Source organism: Heloderma suspectum, chromosome 2 (genome assembly GCF_057233095.1).
Source record: "Heloderma suspectum isolate Gila_16-S chromosome 2, 16-S_ref, whole genome shotgun sequence".
Lineage (NCBI taxonomy): Eukaryota > Metazoa > Chordata > Lepidosauria > Squamata > Helodermatidae > Heloderma > Heloderma suspectum.
In genome coordinates, this window is record NC_139459.1 from 375,159,643 (window position 1) to 375,181,605 (window position 21,963).

General features: G+C 46.4%; 1 protein-coding gene across 8 annotated transcripts in view; it reads right to left on the reverse strand.

Moving 5' to 3' along the window:
* Window positions 1-21,963, reverse strand: part of LOC146356214 (uncharacterized) — a 30,173-nt gene that overhangs the window by 836 nt on the left and 7,374 nt on the right. The window contains exons 2-9 of one of the 8 annotated variants that reach the window (XM_084831823.1): window positions 20,889-20,975; window positions 17,172-17,252; window positions 15,059-15,136; window positions 13,572-13,646; window positions 11,686-11,766; window positions 9,412-9,501; window positions 8,619-8,697; window positions 12-4,556 (exon numbers count right to left, since the gene is read on the reverse strand). In XM_084831823.1, the coding sequence (XP_084687949.1) occupies window positions 4,553-4,556; window positions 8,619-8,697; window positions 9,412-9,501; window positions 11,686-11,766; window positions 13,572-13,646; window positions 15,059-15,136; window positions 17,172-17,252; window positions 20,889-20,975 (575 nt within the window). In that variant the 3' untranslated portion in view covers window positions 12-4,552. Of the gene's footprint in view, window positions 1-11; window positions 4,557-8,618; window positions 8,698-9,411; window positions 9,502-11,685; window positions 11,767-13,571; window positions 13,647-15,058; window positions 15,137-17,171; window positions 17,253-20,888; window positions 20,976-21,963 lie in introns of those variants that run through there. The other 7 variants (XM_084831819.1, XM_084831824.1, XM_084831821.1 and 4 more) reach the window with 7 other exon arrangements.

A 21,963-nucleotide genomic window follows, 5' to 3' on the forward strand; every position in this document is an offset into this window, starting at 1 on the left:
TCCCCCCTCCCCCTCCAACAGAAACGTCCACATACCCAGCTGGATTGAACTACACACGCGTGCACGCGCGCGCACACAGTGGTGTTGTGGTAAATTTGGAAACGCAGGAGCTCATTGTGACAGTCTCCAAGGGCAGTCCAAATATTTCAGGCAGTTGTGTCAATCCATATCAACAAACCAGTTCTAGTTTTATCTCCACCAGGAGCACGTCTTTGGTAAAGCGAATAGGTCTTAATTGCCCATTCCAGACCAAGTCATCCCAAATACTTTCCATTCCAACTTGGAACAATATATTGTTTCTTGGAAAACTCATTTTCCCCACAGCTACAGTGAGGATTGCAGCTAAGCTCAGAGGGAACCAGGAATTCTGAGGGGGGTGGCAGATGATATCAGAGTCCCTGCTAATGAAAAAGTGCCGGGGCTCCACTACATCACTGGGCTTAGCCTCACATTCTGTCTCATGGTTGTAGTTTTTAGCTTTGGACTGTTCTGGAATTACATAGCACCTATAGCTAATGACCATAAGCAATAGGTTTTCTGACGAGTGCAACCATGAAGCTTTTGCCGTGGGATTTCCTACATGAAAGAAGTCTCACTGATTTGGGCCTCCTGTGTCAGATTGCCTGAGTGTGTGTGCTTGAAAGACCGGGCCCATGACATTCTATTTCATTCCAAAGGGTCCATCCAGTCCAGCGTTCTGTTCGCACAGTGGCCGACCAGCTGTCGACCGGGAACCCACAAGTAGGACATGACTGCAACAGCACCCTCCTACCCATGTTCCCCAGCAACTGGTGCACATAGGCTCACTGCCTCTGGTACTGGAGGGGGCACATAGCCGTCAGGACTGGTAGCCATTGATAGCCTTCTCCAGGAATTTGTCTAACGCCCTTTTAAAGCCATCCAGATTGGTGGCCATCGTCTTGTGATAGCGAATCCCATAGTTTAACTCTGCACTGTGTGAAGACGTCCTTCCTTTTATCTGTCCTGAATCTCCCACCAATCATCTTCATGGGATGACCCCTCTGAGTTCTAATATTATTTCATTTCATTTATTCTATTTCTATACCACCCTACAGCCGAATCTCTCTGGTTCACAAAAATTAAAGACCATTAAAAATACGCTATACAAAGTGCATGATGTGATATTTAGAAGCCTACACAGAGTAGCAGAAGATCCTGGGAACTGAACTGCACTAAGGCAGAAGAGTGTTCCATTCAAAAAGCATTTGCACCTCCAACAAAACTTTATTTGGACTGAGGGATTAAAAATCACATACACCTAGGAACAAGAGAAAAAACACACCCCAAATGGACATGCACAGTGCAGAATCCAATCAGGGTGCTTATGCTCCCACCGATTCTCTTACACCCCACCAATTCTGTTGCGCAAGCAGCCCGCACCACTTACACAATGGCGTTTTAGCGCTTCCAGAGCAAACTTCGAAGGAGGCAGGCCAGTGGAGCGTGCAGAAAGGAGCTCCACCAACCTCCCTCCCTCCAGAAACCAGTCGGAGCTTCCCCCAAATGGCGGGAGGGCATTTAGTGCAGGTGACACCCTGGAGGTTCACGGCACCATGTAAAGAGCCCGCAAACTTCCGTGAAGCAATCTCAATCGCAGGATAAAAGCTCCGTGTGACGAAACCCACAGGCTGCATCATTGGGCCTCTCAGTGTGTGTGTGTGTGGGGGGGGGGGGTGACAAAAATAGAGAGACAGAGAATAGGCTACAATCCCTCCTTGTCTCTTTCTTTCTATTTAATTTTAATGTGTTTAAAGTGGTGTTTTTTCGGGGGAGGGGATTACAACTTGTTTTAAAAACTCAAGTGTTAAGAGATGGCGGATTTGCAAGGCAGAGAACTAGTTTGTTGTTTGTTTGTTTATTTAAAGTCGTTTTTTTATTCGTCTCCTCAGCCCGGCTGACATATAATCAGCAAAACAAGACAACTGCCCACAGACATATGCGGGGAGGGAAGTACATCGAAAACAAAGTAAGGTTGCAGGGCTGGCCCAAGACATTTTGATGCCTGAGGTGAAGAAGAAGATGGCGCCCCGTCCCATTCTGTATCCAAAAGCCTTTCTTCAAGGCTGAAATCTTTCCTCAACACCGATGATGTCGAGCATACTGGCGGGGGCATACTGGGACTTGTAGGACTTTTCTCTGTCTATACATGCAAAGAATTGCCCTTAAATGTCTATATAAAATGTCTAGAGAGGGTCAGGTGGAGATTTCAGCTTTAATGCCATCAGTATTTAGATCAGGAGTGTACAGCCTCAGGGCTGTGGGTCAAATCCAGCCCTCCAGGGCCATAGCCCTTTCCCCTGCCACCAATCTTTCGATGGTTTCCTGGCTTTTGTGGAGTTTTTCCGCCCATTCTAAACAGTTGAAATGCCTCTCCTACAGCTTAGTTAGTGACTGTAAGTGCTTGAAGATAAAATATGCAGGTATTTTGGCCCCACCCCGTTTAGTTTTGGCCCCAGTCACCACTGGAATGCGGCCCCCAAGGGCTTCTCCAAAATGGAATTCGTCCCTTATAGAATCATAGAATAGTAGGGTTGGAAGGGGCCTACAAGGCCACTGAGTCCAACCCCCTGCTCAGTGCAGGAATCCAAGTCAGAGCATCCCTGACAGATGGCTGTCCAGCCTCGTCTTGAATGCCTCCAGTGTGGGAGAGCCCACCACCTCCCTAGGCAATTGGTTCCATTGTCGTATTGCTCTAAAAGTCAGGATGTTTTTCCTGATGTTCGGCCGGAATCTGGCTTCCTGTGACTTGAGCCCATTATCCCGTGTCCTGTACTCTGGGATGATCGAGGAGAGATGCTGGCCTTCCTCTCTGTGACAACCTTTCAAGTAGTTGAAGAGCACTATCCTATCTCCCCTCAGTCTTCTCTTCTCAAGGCTAAACATGCCCAGTTCTTTCGTCTCTCTTCATAGGGCTTTGTTTCCAGTCCCCTGATCATCTTCGTTGCCCTCCTCTGAACCCTCTCCAGCTTGTCTGCATCCTTCTTAAAGTGCAGTGCCCAGAACTGGACACAGTACTCCAGATGAGGCCTAACCAGTGCTGAGTAGAGGGGAACTAGTACTTCCTGGGATTTGGAAGCTATGCTTCTATTAATGCAGCCCAAAAGAGCATTTGCCTTTTTTGCAGCCACATCACATTGTTGGCTCATATTCAGCTTGTGATTGACAACAGTTCAAGCCCCTTCTCGCTTGTAGTGTTGTTGAGCCATGTATCCCCCATCTTGTAACTGTGCACTTGGTTTCTTTTTCCTAGGTGCAGAACTTGGCATTTATCCCTATTACATGTCATTCTGTTGTTTTCTGCCCAGCGCTCCAGTCTATCCAGATCACTTTGAATTTTGTTTCTGTCTTCCAAAGTATTAGCTATCCCGCCCAATTTTGTGTCATCTGCAAATTTGATCAGCATTCCTTGCACCTCCTCGTCCAAGTCATTAATGAAAATGTTGAAGAGCACTGGGCCGAGGACTGAGCCCTGCGGTACCCCACTCATTACCTCTCCCCAGTTTGAGAAGATGAAAGCCTTGGGCTGAAAGAGTTTCAACACCCCTGATTTAGATCAAACCTAGCTCTGCTTCAACTGTTTACCTCATCCTAAGGAGGTGGTGGAAATGCTAAACCAGGGAGCTTCCAGCTGAGGCTTTAATTGTGCCATCACCCCTGCCTCATTCCTGGAATTTTGTGGGGTGGGGGTCTAGATGTCATTGTATTCCACTCACAGCCCTCCTGTGTTTTCCCACCACTTCTTCCATCTGTTTTACTGTGTTGAGGAAGACAAGATGGAAGAGCTACACAATGTTAGTGCTGACACTCCATGTTGAAAATAATGGGCTAGATGGACCAAGGAGCTGACTCCGTATAAAGGAAGTTTCCTACGTTCCTGTTTAACCTCCCCCAGCTTCTTGATACCTTCTGTGAGAGGGGATGACCGAATCACGAGATTGCTCTGATTCTTGTAAGCTCTTAGCTTCAGCTGAAGTTTGTTTCCCAGACGCACTCATTCTCTCAGGTGTAATGCAGTTTGAATACAAATGGACATCTTTGCCACATCGTGAGCGTTTACGTGGACTCTGCACTGTGTAGAGTCTCGATTTGTTTTCAAGGGATGGTTCATCAGAAAAGCTGTAGTCTGAATATTGATGTGTTTGTCCCTTGGTGTGAATCCCTTGATTTGAAGATTTGCACTCCACCTTCTTTCCAGAAGTTCTGAACATTCTTCAAGTATACATAGGACACACAAAATATACATGTGTGGATTATTTGATGAGAAGTAAAATGTATATGTTGACAGAAGCTCTCTCTATACTACATGTATTTATGTGTTCTCCCAACCCTGTGTGCATTCTCTGATGTACATTAAGATTTGTGGAGCTACTGAAGCCCTCACCACACTCCAAGCATCTATATGGTTACTCCTGCAAATACATTCTTCTTTGGGAAGCAATGTGTAGCTGGTGAAATGCTCTTTCAGCATTGACCAATAAAGGGTCCTTCACCTCTGTTCATTCATCCATGCTTTGAATGAAGGTCTGGTTTCTCACCTGTGTGGAAGATGAAAGAAAGCCCATTTCTTCTCTGAATTAAATGGATTTTGCCCATGAGGGACAAGTATAGGGTGACTCATGCTTACACCACACTGGAGGGAGACACATTCATACTTGGATCTACCACCCGGTACAGCAAGGTCCCCCTTCATGGATCACTGCCTTGTTGTGGCGAAGGGGCTTGCGTAACTCAGTGAAGCCATAAGCTATGCCGTGCAGGGCCACCCAAGACGGACAGGTCATGGCAGAGAGTTCTGACAAAATGTGGTCCACTGGAGAAGGAAATGGCAACCCACTCCAGTATTCTTGCCAAGAAAACCCCATGGAACGTATCACAAGGCTAAAAGAGATGACGCCAGAAGATGAGCCCCTCAGGTAGGAAGGTGTCCAATACACTACTGGGGAAGAGCAGAGGGTATTTCCAAGTAGTGCCAGAAAGAGTGAAGCAGCTGGGCCAAAGCCGAAAGGACACTCAGCTGTGGATGTGTCTGGTGGTGAAAAGAAAGTCCGATGCTGTAAAGAACAATATTGTTTAGGAACCTGGAATGTCAGATCAATGAATCAAGGTAAGCTGGAGGTGGTCAAACATGAGATGGCAAGATTGAACATCGACATCTTGGGAATCAGCGAACTAAAATGGACAAGCATGGGCAAATTTAATTCAGGTGACCATTATATCTACTACTGTGGGCAAGAATCCCTTAGAAAAAATGGAGTAGCACTCATAGTCAACAAAAGGGTGGGAAAAGCAGTACTGAGGTACAATCTGAAAAACGATAGAATGATCTCAGTACGAATCCAAGGCAAACCATTCAACATCACAGTAATTCAAGTCTATGCCCCAACCACTGAGGCCAAAGAAGCTGAGGTTGATCGGTTCTATGAAGACCTACAACACCTTCTAGAACTAACACCAAAAAAAATGTCCTTTTCATCATAGGGGATTGGAATGCTAAAGTAGGAAGTCAAGAAATCACTGGGATAACAGGCAAGCATGGCCTTGGTGTACAAAATGAAGCAGGACAAAAGCTAATAGAGTTTTGTCAAGAGAACACGCTGATCATAGCAAACACTCTTTTCCAACAGCACAAGAGGCGACTCAACACATGGACATCACCAGATGGTCAATATCGAAATCAGATTGATTATGTCCTTTGCAGCCAAAGATGGAGAAGCTCCATACAGTCAGTAAAAACAGGACCTGGAGCTGACTGTGGCTCAGATCATGAGCTTCTTGTTGCAAAATTTCAGCTTAAATTGAAGAACGTAGGGAAAACCACTAAACCATTCAGGTATGACCTAAATCATATCCCCTATGAATATACAGAGGAGGTGAGGAATAGATTTAAGGGATTAGACCTGATAGACAGAGTTCCTGAGGAACTATGGACGGAGGTCCGTAACATTGTTCAGGAGGCAGCAACTCAATCCATCCCAAAGAAAAAGAAATGCAAGAAAGCAAAGTGGCTGTCTGATGAGGCTTTACAAGTAGCTGAGGAAAGAAGGGAAGCAAAAAGCAAGGGAGAAAGGGGAAGATATACCCAACTGAATGCAGAGTTCCAGAGAATAGCAAGGAGAGACAAGAAGGCCTTCTTCAATGAACAATGCAAAGAAATCGAGGAAAACAACAGAATGGGAAAGACTAGAGATCTCTTCAAGAAAATCAGAGATCTCAAGGGAAAGTTTTGTGCAAAGATGGGCATGATAAAGGACAAAGAAGGCAGGGACCTAACAGAAGCAGATGAGATTAAGAAGAGGTGGAAAGAATACATAGAAGAACTATACAGGAAAGATCTGAATGTCTCTGATAGCCATGATAGTGCGATCACTAAACTTGAGCCAGACATCCTAGAGAGTGAAGTCAAGTGGGCCTTAGGAAGCATTACTAACAACAAAGCTAGCGGAGATGACAGTCTTCCAGCTGAACTATTTAAAATCCTAAAAGATGATGTTGTTAAAGTGCTGCACTCAATATGCCAACAAATTTGGAACACTCAACAGTGGCCACAAGACCGGAAAAGGTCAGTTTACATTCCAATTCCAAAGAAGGGCAATGCCAAAGAGTGTTCAAACTACCGTACAATTGCGCTAATTTCACATGCCAGCAAGGTGATGCTCAAAATCCTACAAGCTAGGCTTCAGCAGTATGTGAACCGAGAACTACCGGAAGTACAAGCTGGGTTTCGAAGAGGCAGAGGAACTAGAGATCAAATTGCCAACATTCGCTGGATCATGGAGAAAGCAAGAGAATTCCAGAAAAACGTCTATTTCTGCTTCATTGACTACGCTAAAGCCTTTGATTGTGTGGATCACAACAAATTCTGGCAAATTGTTAAAGAGATGGGAGTACCAGACCACCTTACCTGTCTCCTGAGAAACTTGTACGAGGGTCAAGAAGCAACAGTAAGAACCGGACATGGAACAACCGATTGGTTCAAAATTGGGAAAGGAGTACGACAAGGCTGCATATTGTCGCCCTGCTTATTTAACTAATATGCAGAGTACATCATGAGAAATGCCGGGTTGGATGAATCACAGGTCGGAATTAAGATTGCCGGGAGAATTCTCAACAACCTCAGATACGTAGACGATACCACCCTAATGGCAGAAAGCGAAGAGGATCTAAAGAGCCTCTTGTTGAGGGTGAAAGTGGAGAGTGCAAAAGCTGGTTTGAAACTCAACATCAAAAAAACTAAGATCATGGCATCTGGCCCCATCACTTCCTGGCATATAGAAGGGGAAGAAATGGAAGCAGTGACAGATTTTATTTTCTTGGGCTCCAAGATCACTGCAGACGGTGATTGTAGCCATGAAATCAAAAGACGCTTGCTCCTTGGGAGGAAAGCTATGGCAAACCTAGACAGCATAGTCAGAAGCAGAGACATCACCTTGCCGACAAAGGTTTGTATAATCAAAGCTATGGTTTTCCCAGTAGCAACGTATGGCTGTGAGAGCTGGACTATAAGGAAGGCTGAGCACCGAAGAATCGGTGCTTTCGAACTGTGGTGCTGGAGAAGACTCTTACAAGTCCCCTGGACTGCAAGGAGGTCAAATCAGTCCATCCTAAAGGAAATCACCCCTGAGTGCTCATTGGAAGGACAGATACTGAAGCTGAAGCTCAAATATTTTGGCCACCTAATGCGAAGAGAAAACTCCCTGGAAAAGACCCTGATACTGGGAAAGATTGAAGGGAAAAGGAGAAGGGGACGGCAGAGGATGAGATGGCTAGATAGCATCACCGAGGCAATGAATATGAACTTGAGCACACTCCAGGAAAGAGCAGAGGACAGGAAGGCCTGGCGTGCTATGTTCCATGGGGTCACAAAGAGTCGGACAAGACTTAGCGACTGAACAACAACAACAGCAAGGTCATTTTAGACCTGGGATTTAATGGTCTTGTGTGTGTATGCACACGAGGGGGATCCTTTAAATGGCTGCACCTGCACCTGCATCTTTTCTTTCTTTCTTTCTTTCTTTCTTTCTTTCTTTCTTTCTTTCTTTTTGTTTGTAACATTTGTGCACTGCTTTGTATCTAAAACAGTTTTTGGAGTGGTGAGCATAAGAGGTATGCCACCACACTGAAGGCTGTTCTCCTGGTGGACTCCAGTCAGGCCATAGGTCCATGTGGAACCACCAGGAGCATGCGCTCTGATGACCTCAGTGACTAGGGAGGTTGGTAAGGTATGCAGGGATATTGTAAGTAAAACCATGTTATGTTTTCTTCGCTAAAGAAGGGTATGGTCTCCTTTTTAGCCTTGTGTGCATGTGGGACTGGTAAACGCTCATTTTGTTTTCCCATTTTGTTTTTCTCTGCTAAATTGCCTGTCTAACAAGAGGCATCATTACTAAATAATCCCATCATGTTTTGCATTACTTCAATTGCTTAGCGCACAATTAAAATTTCTCTTCTCCTCCCCCATCTTCATCCCATTCTTTACAACGGCTTCTACCTTCCTGATATGTTCAAGCCCCAAAACCATACAAACCCTACCAACTCTGAGAAAGAGAAGAAGAAGAAAAAAAATACTCTGAGCATGTGCATGAGCTTTTTAAACTCACTTGAATGACAGTGCCATATACAGTTGTACAATAGTGTTTGCTTGCCAAACACATTCACTTGGAAATAAGCACCGTTGTACTGTAGAAAAGGAGAATATGTTTTAAAAATAAATATATTAAAATTAGCATCCGTAACCATGTGGATACCCAGACAGCTGCCCCCTGATTATAATTATTTTTTTTAAAGAAGGAAGGATGCTGCAGAAAGAAGTCTCATCCACAGACGGTCACAGCCTAGACTACACCAGAGTTCTACACCAGACTAAAATCTTGCAACTTTACAGGGATGTTCTGCTTGCAGGATCATGACAGGCTCCCTTTACAAGTGCTTCCCTTCCCCCCCTTCCCCACCTTATCTGCCTGTTCTATATATTTCATTACTCGGCCACTAGATGGCAGTGTGATCTACCACCCTTATTGCAAAATTATTTCCTCTTTTTAAGAGGGAACTCAACAGGCAGTAATTTGATAGCTCATTATCTCCAATTTTTTAAAAAACAGGATAAAGGTCATTTAGCACGGGAGATGCCCTGGAGGCTGATGACGTCATGTAATGGATCTGCAGACTTCTGTGAGTGACTGATCTCAATCTCAGGATAAAACCCCCGTCTGGAGAAGCCCATAGTTGTGCTGGCCCCGGTGCTGATGATGGGCCTGTTTGCTGCTGCTTGTTGCCTGGCACTCTCTGGGTGATTCTTTGGAGAGACCATGGGCTTCCTTGACTTCAGCCCTGAGGAAAGCCCTAAGTGCTCTACCAGGTGAACCCCTGCAAATACATTCACAGGTAACTTACTGACATATAAGATGGCAGTCCGAGCCATCAAGAGGACAAAAGCCAAGGACCACAGGAGAAGCTCCACGATCGTGTATCCCACATTGGATACTAAAGATGAAATTGGGATTGGGGTGGGGGGGAGAAAAGAAGAAACTGATTGAAGGAAACCTCAAAATAACCTCCCACTTCTATGCGGGAGTTTTTTTCTGCACCTGAAATTATCTATCTATCTATCTATCTATCTATCTATCTATCATCTATCTATCTATCGCATTTCTATCCCCTACCCCTGCCCCAGCCCCAACTGCCAAAGCTCTCTAGGCAATTCACAAAAGCTGAAACCATAAAAAGACAAGGTGATACAATGTAATATAACACTCCTAAAAGGTTAACCCTGCAACAGAAAACCAAAGAAAAAGCCAATGGCAGTGTCAAGAGCTAGAAAATGCAATAACCCTGTTAAAAACAAAACTATAAAACTGAAGGACTAAAAAATCTGGGAGAATTAAAAGGACTTTACTTGCCCGCCCGCCCCCAAAGAGCACAAGGTAGACAAACCAGGCAATCCTCTTTGGGAAGTCTATTCAAGAAGTGAGGTGCCACCACTGAAAAAGCCCTCTCTTTAGTAGCTACCCGTCTCATTTCATTTGGTGCGAGAACCCAGAGGAGGGACACTGTAATGGCCCCAGGCCTGTAACTAAGTCACCAGTAGTTTTAGAGGGGCCTAGAGATCCATAATGCTTTCTGCTTTGGTGCAATTCTCTTGCTAGTGGGCCTCTTGGCTGGTAAGATGAGTCAAAGGTCGATATCACCACTTGAGCACATTCCATGCTACTGAGCTCTGAACTTTATCAGGCCTAGGATGCGCCTGAGAAGTGAGGCTCTGTTTACAGGTGTCTGTGCTGGGAAAGTTCTGATTGTCTCTCCTCCAACATGGGGCTGTTAGCCTATGCTGGGAAAGTTGCAGATGAACGCTAATTAACGCTTGCTGCTGTCATGCTGCCTCACTGCTAACATGTCTGGTATAAGGGCCATTGTACCCCTTGACTCTGGGTTCAAGGAAGCTGTCTGATCCAACCTTTGGGCATGCCTGTGTGCTGTAAATACTCAATAAAGTCTCCTTGTAAGTAAGCCTGGGTCTGGCTTATCACTTCCACAGCACCTCCAAATTCTGGAAGCCCACTGCAGGGCCATACAGACACCCACAGGCTAAGCCATGGGAAGGATTTACCCCAAGGGACTCCCACCCACCCACCTCTTGCTGTGAAGATAAAAAGGAGATAAACATCACGTATACTGCCCACACTCCATGAGGGAAAGGTGGGATGAATATTAATTGTGATAACCTCTTCTGTAGGGGGATGTAACAAATGGGGGATATAACAGAGTTCCTTTGGCACACTGAACTACAGATTTTGACCACAATGTATCACGGACTTGGGGGAGAGATCTAAGGATGTATGGATTTTGTCAAATCCATTCTGTCTGAGTTTCGTGGATGGTCAGGAGTCTTTTGTTCTGTTATCCACTCATTGATGGAATTGGATTTATCTTACCAGATTTTGTTCTACTTGTGTCAATGCGCATTAGCACTAATGTCCACTTGTGCCAATGCGCATTAGCACTAATGTCCACTTGTGCCAATGCACGTTTGTTAATGCATATTAACGTTAATCCGCATTAGTGCAAAATCCCCCCCAAGTGAACAACTGGTCCGCAAGTGTGTGGAATCCGTGGGTCAGATTCATAGACATCCAAAGTCATTTGAATCCGTGGCAGATTTCCCTGACATCCCTAGAGATATTCCCTCCATGCCCCTTGCTGGAGAGAGAGACTCTCATAGAATCATAGTAGGGTTGGAATGGGCCTACAAGGCCATCGAGTCCAACCCCCAGCTCAATGCAGGAGCACACCTTTATTGCTTGGAGGGGTCACTACCAGGAAGCCTGTATTATACACACATTCTCAATTAGAATTAGAGAGCCAGCGTGGTGTAGTGGTGAGAGTGTTGGACTGGGAGCCGGGAGATCCGGGTTCTAGTCCCCACTTGGCCATGGAAGTTGACTGGGTGACTCTGGGCCAGTCACAGACTCTCAGCCCCACCTACTTGACAGGGTTGTTGTTGTGAGGATAAAATGGAGAGGAGCGGGATGTATAATGTACGCCACCTGAGGTTCCATGCAAGAGGAAAAAAGGCAGGATATAAATGCAATAAATAAATAATAGGCTTTACCCACATGGTAGTTCTCAGCCCCCCACCCCCCAGATCAAATGCATTCATAGTTTACTTACTGAAGTACAGCATGCTTGCTTCTCCCACCAGCAGCGTGATAAGCACAACGTCAAGGACGAGTCTGTCACTCACCAGTACGTCTGAAATGGTGGGGAAAGACAAGCGATTTACGATAACCCCCAAATAATCTCCCTGTGTTTTGGGAGTGTGCCTGCTTAATCTAGACACCTCGAGGGTACACTTTTTTAATTGCCTAACATCACTCATCAGAAGCTGGACATTTTAGAATATTTCAGAAATATTTTAGAATATTTAAGAGAGCCAGTGTGGTGTAGTGGTTAGAGCGCTGGACTAGGACGACTCAGGTTCTAGGATGACTCAGGTTCTACTTCGCACTCAGCCGTGTACTTAGGGCCAGTCATTGACTCTCAGCCTAACCTACCTCACAGGGGTGGTGTGAGGATAGAAATGGAGAGGAGGAGGATCATGCAGGCCACCTCGTGCTCCTTGGCGAAAAGGCGGGATATAATAAATAAATACATACATTTCAGCTTTATGTTAAATAAGCAATAAAAAAATACATTTTAGCTTCATCTTAATTAATCTGAACTTGTGGGAAAGCGCTGGGACGTGGGGTACCCTGGCTCAAATTCCTGCTGAGAGCTCTGAGGCAGGTTGCATGGTCTTGGACAGGTTGCTCGCTAACTCTCTCAGCCAAAGCTACCTTGCAGGGCTTTTGTGAAAAATAAACAAATGGGATCGTCCCTTTTGTCTTATGAATGTTGTCCCTGACAAGCATGGCAGGATGTAAACTGTGACACAAGATTAAGATTTTGCCCTGGCTCATTCACTGAATTTTACTGGCAGGGCGGTGGATGTCCAGATGGTGTGGTCTTCCGCTCAAAACCCTGCCATGTTTTCTCACCACTTCTTCTCTTTTGCCATAGAAAATCCACCGAAGGTGCAATCCTATGCATGTTGAGACAGAAGTAAATCCTACAATTTCCAGCATTCCCAGCCAGCATAGCTGGCTGGCAAATGCTGGGAGTTGTAGGATTTATGTCTGTCTCAAAACGCATAGGATCACGCCCTAAGACAAAGGTGCAGAACGAGACACCTGGGGTCTAATGGTTTGGTTGTTTCCTAGCTCCTGTGCCGCCGCCCCCCCCCCCCCGCCAATTCTAAAAGGCTGGAATGCCTCTCCTAAGGCTTGGTAAAACTAGCAGCAAGAACTTTAAGCTAAAATAGCTGGTATTTTTGGCTCCACCCATTTTGCCTTTGGACACACTTCTTTTGCTTTTGACTCTGTCCACCCCTGGAATGTGGCCCCCGAGGCCCCCCGAAATGAAATCCGGCCCTGAGCTGAAAGAGGTTCAGTACCCCGGCATTAAGGAGAAAAACACAGAATAGCAGCAGAATGCCTTCTAAGGGCTTCATCACACGGAGCTATCCTGCGATTCAGATTGCTCCTTCAAGGAAATATGCAGGCTCTTTACATGATGCCATGACCCTGCGGTGACCCTCCTGCACTAAATGCCCTCTGTTCCGTTTTTAAAGAGATCGCAGATAATGAGCTATCAAATTACCCCGTTGTGTTCCACTTCAGTTTCCTCCGTGAAAAGAGGAAAGGCGGCAAGAAGAGGAGCGAGATCAACGAAAGATCAATGGGATGGGGGAAGGAAGCACATGTAAAGGGAGTCAGCGGTGATCCTGCACTTAAAATAGAAGCAGAAAGCCCCGTTTTAAATGCAGGATTTTAGGCTGGTGTGGAAATGCCCAAATTAGTAGTTCTAGGTGTCCTCCTTGAAGACTGGACACTTACATCCCGATTACCCAATGGGAAGACATTATCAGGGGGCCTGTGTCATGCACCCGCTCCCACTGGAGTCTACCGCTCAATTTTACACACACACACACACACCAAAAACAATCACAATTTACTTACAGATGAAAAAGGCAATAAACCTCAACTGGAGCTTAATGCCAGTATCGGACTCCAGCACGAGCTGCACAAGGGGCACTACAAGTAAAATGGGAGAGGGGGTAAGCAGAATGAATGAAATCCCAAAATAATCCCAACACCGTTGTATGCGTTTGTGGGAGACTTTTATGTATGTGACTAGTGCGGCACCCATACCCTTATGCAGGCAGGAGGGGGGTTCCCCCAAAGAAACATTCTCTGTCCCCAAATCCATTCCTAGGTGTAATCTGATACCTGCAACACCTAGCAAGGGCTAATTCATTCAGACGTCAATTCTCCAGTTTGAGATTGCGTCTGTCTAAACTGTAGACTTCATGGCCATAACGCCTGGCCACATTTTTGGACTTTCTATTTCTGCCCCTATCCCCTACTTTCTGTATGACCCAGCCCACCAATTCTTTTCTCATCCAAATAATCTCAAGTAAAAAATAAATTTTGCAAATTAATTTGCATACTGACCCAGATCATCCCATACCAATGGAGAAAGGGTTTTTTTCCTCATAGAATCATAGGGTTGGGAGAGGCCTACAAGACCATCGAGTCCAACCCCCTGCTCAGTGCAGGAAGCCTGATTCCCAGGCAGTCTCCCATCCAACTACTAACCAGGGCTGACCCTGCTTAGCTTCCGAGATCAGGCGAGATTGGGTGCATCCAGCCTTTTGCTCATCCTCTTTCTTTCCCAGCTTCATTGCCATGCTGGGGAAGATGGGGGGGGGGGGCCTGGGGGGTGTTGCAGCATGTGAGAATCCCCTTTGAAAGTTGCTCCCTTGAAAGTTGCTCCCTGCATGGAAATTAAGTTGAGGGGGGGAAACCTTCTGTTGGCACCAATAGACACTCAGGGCTCTATGGAATGCATCCAGGGCCCTGGGGAAATAGATTCAGGGCCCTGGGAAAATAGATTTGGGGTCTTGCGAAATAGATTTGTGGCCCTGGGAAAATAGATTTGTGGCCCTGGGAAATAGATTCAGCACCTTGGGAAAATAGATTTGGGGCCCTGGGAAATAGATTCGGGGCCCTGGGAAATAGATTCGGGGCCCTGGGAAAATAGATTATAGGCCCTAGGAAAATAGATACGGGGCCCAGGCCACACGGCCAAGGCCTCAACTGTCACTACCACCAGGTTGCAGCAGAGGGAGATGAGAGGCGGAAGCAGGGCTGTTCCACCAGCCATGCTGAAAGACCACTTGCTTTTCTCCTCTCCTCTTCCCTCCCCATTCTTTTTTCCTTTAGTATCATGTCTATTTAGGTTGTGAGCCTCTGGACAGGGAGAGTCTAAGGAAGGCACCTAGATGCTCACTGTAAAATAAAACATTCTCATGCCTGGATTGCTTGTGTTTGTGGGGCAAGGGACACAACCAGGAATTCTGTGCTCCATCCACACATTCCTAATCAAAGGCTGCCACACATAACAGACCCCTTCCAAAAGAACAAATACATTCGTATTTACTTACTGATATACAGTCTGATGATCAGCAGGAGAGTAAACAAGAAGCTTTTAGCAACGCTCAGCTCTGCGCTAGATTCTAAGACTGAAACAGGAAAAAGACCAAAGTGGCTGTAGGGGACCTCCAAACCATCTTCCCCATTACATGTGTGTGGTGGGGGTTATGTTTCTGAAATGGGGGGATGGCAGAGCTAGTATGGCTGTTAGGATGAAGGTTTGCCCCCAAAGAGACACAATTACTGTCACTGGTAGAGGCACACAAACTAAGAGCCTTTCTACACGAGCCATTTATTGTGCACTGATTCATCACTTGCGGTAGTTTGCGGGTGCTTTACACAAGATTGTCACCCTCCAGGGCCTCTCCCATGCTCTGCAACCGTTATAGTGGGGTTTTTTGTTTCCTAATGTGGAAAACCTGGTATTTCTGTGAATGGTGGCATGAAAACCTGGAGTATTTGTGCAATTCCACTATACCACAGCACCACCTACTGGTTCTGTAACAGAACATCTAGAAAGGCAGAGAAAACCTGGAAAAAAACATGTCTAAAGGAGTCGATCTTAATCGCACGAAGAATCCAGAAGCAGAAGCCTCAGTCAAGTGGCGGGTTAAAAGCCTCATGCAGAAAAGCCCTAAGTGGAAAGGCCTGCAGAAACTCCTGTAGCAGAGCCACGAGAGAGGGAGTTTGTAGTCTATTTTGATAAAGCAGCGGACCTCTTTCAGCCGGAGGGCTGAATGCAATTTCGGAGAAGCTCTTGGAGGGCTGCATGCCAGTGATGGGCAGGGCTGAAGGCAAAGGTGCTGGGACAAAATACCAAAAAATACCCGCCTATGTTGGCGTTGCTGTCAGTAACGAGGCCTTAAGAGAGGTGTTTGCAATCTTTCAGAATGGGGGGGGGGAACCTGCACAAAAGCTGGGAAACTGCCAAAGGATCAGCAGCTGAGGGAACTGGAAGGGTGCGTGCCCATCTGGAGAACCCTGGAGGGCTGGACGGGGACCCCAGTTGAGCCAAATTTGACCCACAGGCCTGAGGTTCAATGCCCCTGCTCTAACGGGATGCTGCAGAATAGCTTCTTTAGAGTTCCAGCTGGCTCTGCCTGAAACCCGGAGCGGATCCACGGCCCCACTGACATCAGAGCCACCAGCCTCCACTGCTCCCACGTAAGCCAGGACAGCACCCTAGGCTCCAAGTGAGAGTTTCTGCCAGCCAGGGACAACCCCTCTCACTGCTTCCTAAATCCCCCTGCAGCATGGATACGGAAGTTCCGGCCCACTAATCCAGCCTGTGGAGGTTCTGCATCCAGCCCACAGAGCCTCTTTTGGTTCCTCCAGGGGGGCGGAGCTTGGCCTCCAAACCCCGCCCCAGAAGAGTTCTTGCAGTCCTCTCCGATCAGGGGTAACACTGGGGATACAGTCAGCAGGGGACTTGGCCGCCACTGGAGGGAGCAGGCGCGCTCCCCAGCACTGGTCAAGTGGCTTTGCGCAGCACATGCTGGCCTTGGTGCATATGGCATTCTGAATCATATGGGATTTGTTCATGACCGAACGATGCAGGTGAAGGGGCCCGTATTTTTCACTGGGCACTGTTACGTTTCGATTGCTTGCAGGGAGATGAGGATGAGGGAGACCAGCAGGGAGATTGTTCCATCCACACTAGAGAAGTCGGGGAAATCCACAATGGATTCAAATGAGTTCAGATTTCTATTAATCTGATCTGCAGCTCCTGCGGCAGACCCATTATTGTGTAGTGGCGAGGATTCTGCAGACCTGTGGATCGTTTTTTTTTAACTTTTGGGAGGGACTGGTGCAAATTGCACTTCTGCTAATACGTATTACCGCAAGAGTGCATTAGCACTAATGCGTACTGGTGCTAATTCACACTTGTGCAAGTGTACCGTAGCGTCAATGTGCGCCTGTGATAATGCACACTTGCGCAACTGGAACAAAATTCTTGTACATCCTTTAAAAAATCCAGTTCTGTCAATGAGCAGACAACAGAACAAAAAACATCCTCATCCACAACACACAGATGGAATAGATTCAACATCCCTAATCCACACATTCTTGAATCAGAAGCCACCTACACAAAGACTCTCAATCCACCCCTGGTACTTTACTTACATATCCCAGATGCCAGCAGGATGATCACCACAACCCCCAGGACGGCCCCTACATGGATGGGCTCTTCACGATGCAGCGAGGCTGAAATAAGGGAGGAACGAGCACATGAGAGCTAGTGTGGTGTAGTGGCGAGATTGTTGGACTGGGACTCGAGAGATCCAACTTCTAGTCCCTACTCAGCTATGGAAGCTCACTGGGTAACTTTGGGACAATCACAGACTCTCAGCCCAACCTACCTCACAGGGTTGTTGTTATGAGGACAAAATGGAGAGGAGAAGGACTATGTACGCCGCCTTGGGTTACTTGGACGGGGGGAAAGGGCAGGATATAAATGCAATAAATGAATAATAATAATAATAATAATAATAATAATAATAATAATAATAAAAATGATTGATGGGAAATCCAACAGAAAAAAATGTCTTTGTAAAGTGAAGTCTTTCATGTAGCAGATATTTGGGGGAAATCTATGCCAGGCATGGAGGACTAAAGAATCCCTAATTTCAGCCCGAAGCCAAATTCAATTTTGGAGAAGCTCTCGGGGCTGCATTCCAGAGCTGGGTGGGGCCAAAGGTGGAAGAGGAGGCGCTAAACTTCCAGCATATTTTAGCTTAAAGCCCTCAGTTCTAGTGAGTAGCACAGGAAACATAGGAAGCTGTCTTATATTGTGTCTGACCAATGGTCCATCTAGCCCAGTACTGTCGACACTGACTGGCAGCGGCTCTCCAGGGTTTGAGGCAGGATTCTTTCCTCACCCCACCTGGAGAAGCCAGGAATCAAACCTGGGACCTTCTGCTTACAACGCATGTGCTCTACCACTGAGCTACAGTCCCTCCCTAAGCATTTCAAGAGGTGTTTCACGCTTTTCCGATGTAGAAAAAAGTGCCAAAGATAAGAAGCCACCAAATAATTGGTGGTTAGGAGAAAGTGGTGTGTCCCTCTGAGGAGCCCTGGAGGGCCAGATTGAAACCATAGGCGGGCCACATTTGGCCAACGGGCCTAAGGTTCAACACCCCTGCCCTAACATCACCTCCTGGGCCACACAGCTGAGTGAAATATCCTGCAAGCATCCTGCACCTTCCACAAATAGCTACCAAAGAAATTAGTGGACCCACAGGTGATATATAGTATGAAAGGCCAAATTATGCACTCAGAATTAAAATATATAAATCCTGTACTGTAAATGTGTGGTATATGTACACCCAAAAGAACTTGCTTATACAAGTAAATACACAATGGGGCTGTTCACACAATCCGCTAACCCACACTCAGTGGTTGAGTGTGGGTTGTTTTGAACTGTGGGTTGTTTTTTTAACTGTGGGTTAGCGGGTTGTCTGAACGCAGCCAGGGTGGCTTGTTAACCATGTGGTGTGGCTTATTTTTCTCAAGCCACCTTGAGAGCCCATGGTCTGTTGCTGGGTTTATTTTTTATTATTATTAAATTTATTAATCGCCCATCTGGCTGGTCACCCAGCCACTCTGGGCGACGTACAACATACAATAAAACAGTTTAAAACAATAAAATTCTACCATAAAAACATTTCCTAAAATACCCTAACCCACCCCAAATGCCTGCCTGAACAACCACGTTTTTAATGCACAACGGAAGCTCATTAAAGAGGGGGCATGACGGAGTTCCCTAGGGAGGGAGTTCCACAGAGTGGGGGCCACCACAGAAAAGGCCCTCTCCCTCGTCCCCACCAGTCTAGCTGTCCTGGCTGATGGGACAGAGAGAAGGCCATCCGAGGCTGATCTTGTTAAGCGGCCTGTCTGGTGTTGCTGGAGGCGCTCCTTAAGATAGGCTGGGCCGGAACCATATAGGGGTTTAAAGGTCAAAACCAACACCTTGAATTTGGCCCGGAAAACAACTGGTAACCAGTGCAACTCCTTCAGCACTGGAGTGATGTGATCTCGCCGGCGGCTGCCTTTAATCAGGCGAGCTGCCGCGTTCTGTACCAGCTGCAGTTTCCGAACCGTCTTCAAGGGTAACCCCACGTAGAGCGCATTACAGTAGTCTAAATGAGAGGAGACCAGGGCATGTACTACCGATGGGAGCAGATGGTTGGGAAGGAAGGGGCGCAGCCGCCGTATCAGATGGAGTTGATACAGCGCTGTCCGGCTCACAGCTGACACCTGAGCCTCCATGGACAGCTGGGAGTCCAAAATGACCCCCAGGCTGCGGACCTGGTCTTTCAAGGGTAGCCGTACCCCATTCAACACCAGGTCAACATCCCCCAGCCTCCTCTTGTCTCCCACCAAAAGTACCTCGGTCTTGTCAGGGTTCAGCTTCAGCTTATTCCTCCCCATCCAGCCACTCACCGTCTCCAGACATTTAGACAGGGATTCTATGGCTAACCTTAGTGAAGATTTGAACGAGAGGTAGAGCTGCGTGTCATCCGCATATTGATGACACTGCACCCCAAACCTCCTGATGATAGCCCCCAGCGGCTTCACATAGATGTTAAATAGCATCGGGGAGAGGATGGAACCCTGCGGCACCCCACAAGTAAGTGGCCACGGGTCCGAAACCTCCTCTCCCAGTGCTACCCTCTGGTACCTGCCGGAGAGGAAGGACCGGAACCACCGCAATACGGTGTCCCCAATGCCCAACCCCTCCAGGCGGTCCAGGAGGGTACCGTGGTCAACGGTATCAAAAGCCGCTGAGAGGTCGAGGAGAACAAGGAAGGAGCATTCACCCCTATCCAGAGCCCTCTTGTTCTTCAGAGTGGTTAACAAGCTACACTACATGGTTAACAAGCCACCCTGGCTGTGTTCAGACAACACGATAACCCACCCTGCGGAAAACACGCTGCATTCAGACAACACACTAACCCACAGTTCAACAAACAACCCACGCTTCAAAACAACCCACACTCAAGTTAGCATGTTGTGTGAACAGCCCCAAGGTCTCTAATTAACACTGGACCAATAGCTTCTTAAGAATGCAGTGAGGTGTAGTGATAACCATACAGAAATTCTCTATATAACAATAATAAACATTAGTAGCTTGTATTTAAACTACACTTGAAATAGGCATAAAAGTTCTACAGACACAGAGTCTCTATTAACAATATACAAATTGCCTCTCAATAATGCAAAGGGTGTCGCATTGGCCATGCACAAAATAAATACAATTCAAGATGTTTCTTACAACAATGGGAAACAATAATTTAATGGCAACTCCAGAATATGGTATCGTTTCTATACTTCACCGGGAAGACCAAACTATGACTTATTTTTCCGTATCTGCTTTGATATGCAGCCGAACTATGTTCCTCTCAGTTAACCCACTCTTTCTGAGGACTTGAAAAGAACAAAGTGCTTCAATGATCCTTTGCCATAAGCTATGTGAAATCAGAGGAAAATAATTTTTCTGTTATCTGTGTATGTTCCATGTCAGACCTTGCTCCTAATTTGAGAGAATAAATGATCTCGAGCATGACGGATCCGTGGCTTGTGCCTCCCTTTGCACTCTTGAGAAGCAATTTGAATATAGTTAACAGAGACTCTGGGCCCACAGTGACTCGGAAAAAGCCAGGCTGCTGAAGAATTCACAGGCTGGATTCATAGACACTCAAACCCATTTGAATCCGTTGCAGATTTCTCCAGCATCCTGAGTCTGAAGGCCCTAAAATTTGGATCCGGCCCTGTCAGACTTTCCCACAAAATGACCCCCCTGTTCCCCTGCTTGACAGCCCCCATCAAGAGTTGACTTACTGATACATGAGTGACCAATTCTGGCCACCAGCAAAATGACTGTGCAAAGGATCACCACATAGGCAAGCACCATGTAGGGCACGAAGGCTGAAATGAGGAAACAGAGCCATAGTATATTTATTTAACAGTAAGGAGGTCAAATCAGTCAATCCTAAAGGAAATCAACCCTGACTGCTCATTGGAAGGACAGATACTGAAGCTGAAGCTCAAATATTTTGGCCACCTAATGCGAAGAGAAAACTCCCTGGAAAAGACCCTGATGCTGGGAAAGATTGAAGGCAAAAGGAGAAGGGGACGGCAGAGGATGAGATGGCTAGATAGCATCACCGGTGCAATGAACATGAACTTGAGCACACTCCGGGAGAGAGTGGAGGGCAGGAAGGCCTGGCGTGCTATGGTCCATGGGGTCACGAAGAGTCGGACACGACTTAACGACTGAACAACAACAATTTATGAATCATGCTCATTAACGGAAATTTCTCAGCGATGTACAAAACAAGACAGTATATGATCATAGTTACATGAATAATACTTAGTAATTAAATAAGGATCCCAGAAGAGAGAGGGAGGCAGACAGGAAAAGATCCCCCCAGGCCTCAGATCCAGCTCCCTTCTCCCACAGACTTTCTACCATTGACTGCTCTGTGGGACGGAGCCTTAGGAGTTGCTATTCTGAATATTGTTTTAGCATTATTTTTATTCATATATGGTTGTTTTACTTGTAAGCCCCCTTGGTAGGATTTTCTCCCAAAAGGCAGGATATAAATAATGGTAATAAATAAAGAGTGTCACTGTATACGGAAGACAAGATTCCCTTCCTGGTTGGGAAAAGTTTGTTTTCAGTAGGCACCAAAAACTCAGAAGGGTTGGTGCCTGTCTAACTGGCAGTGGTAGGGACTTTGGCGCTACGATTACCAAATTAAAGACCCTATTCTCTCTCTCTCTTACACACACACACACACACACACACACACACACGAGGCTGGTGGCTCCAATTTCAGTGGGGCTGTGGATTCAGTCTGGGTTTCAGTCAGAACCAGCCAGAATTCTAAAGGAGCTATCCAAAGTGTTGAAC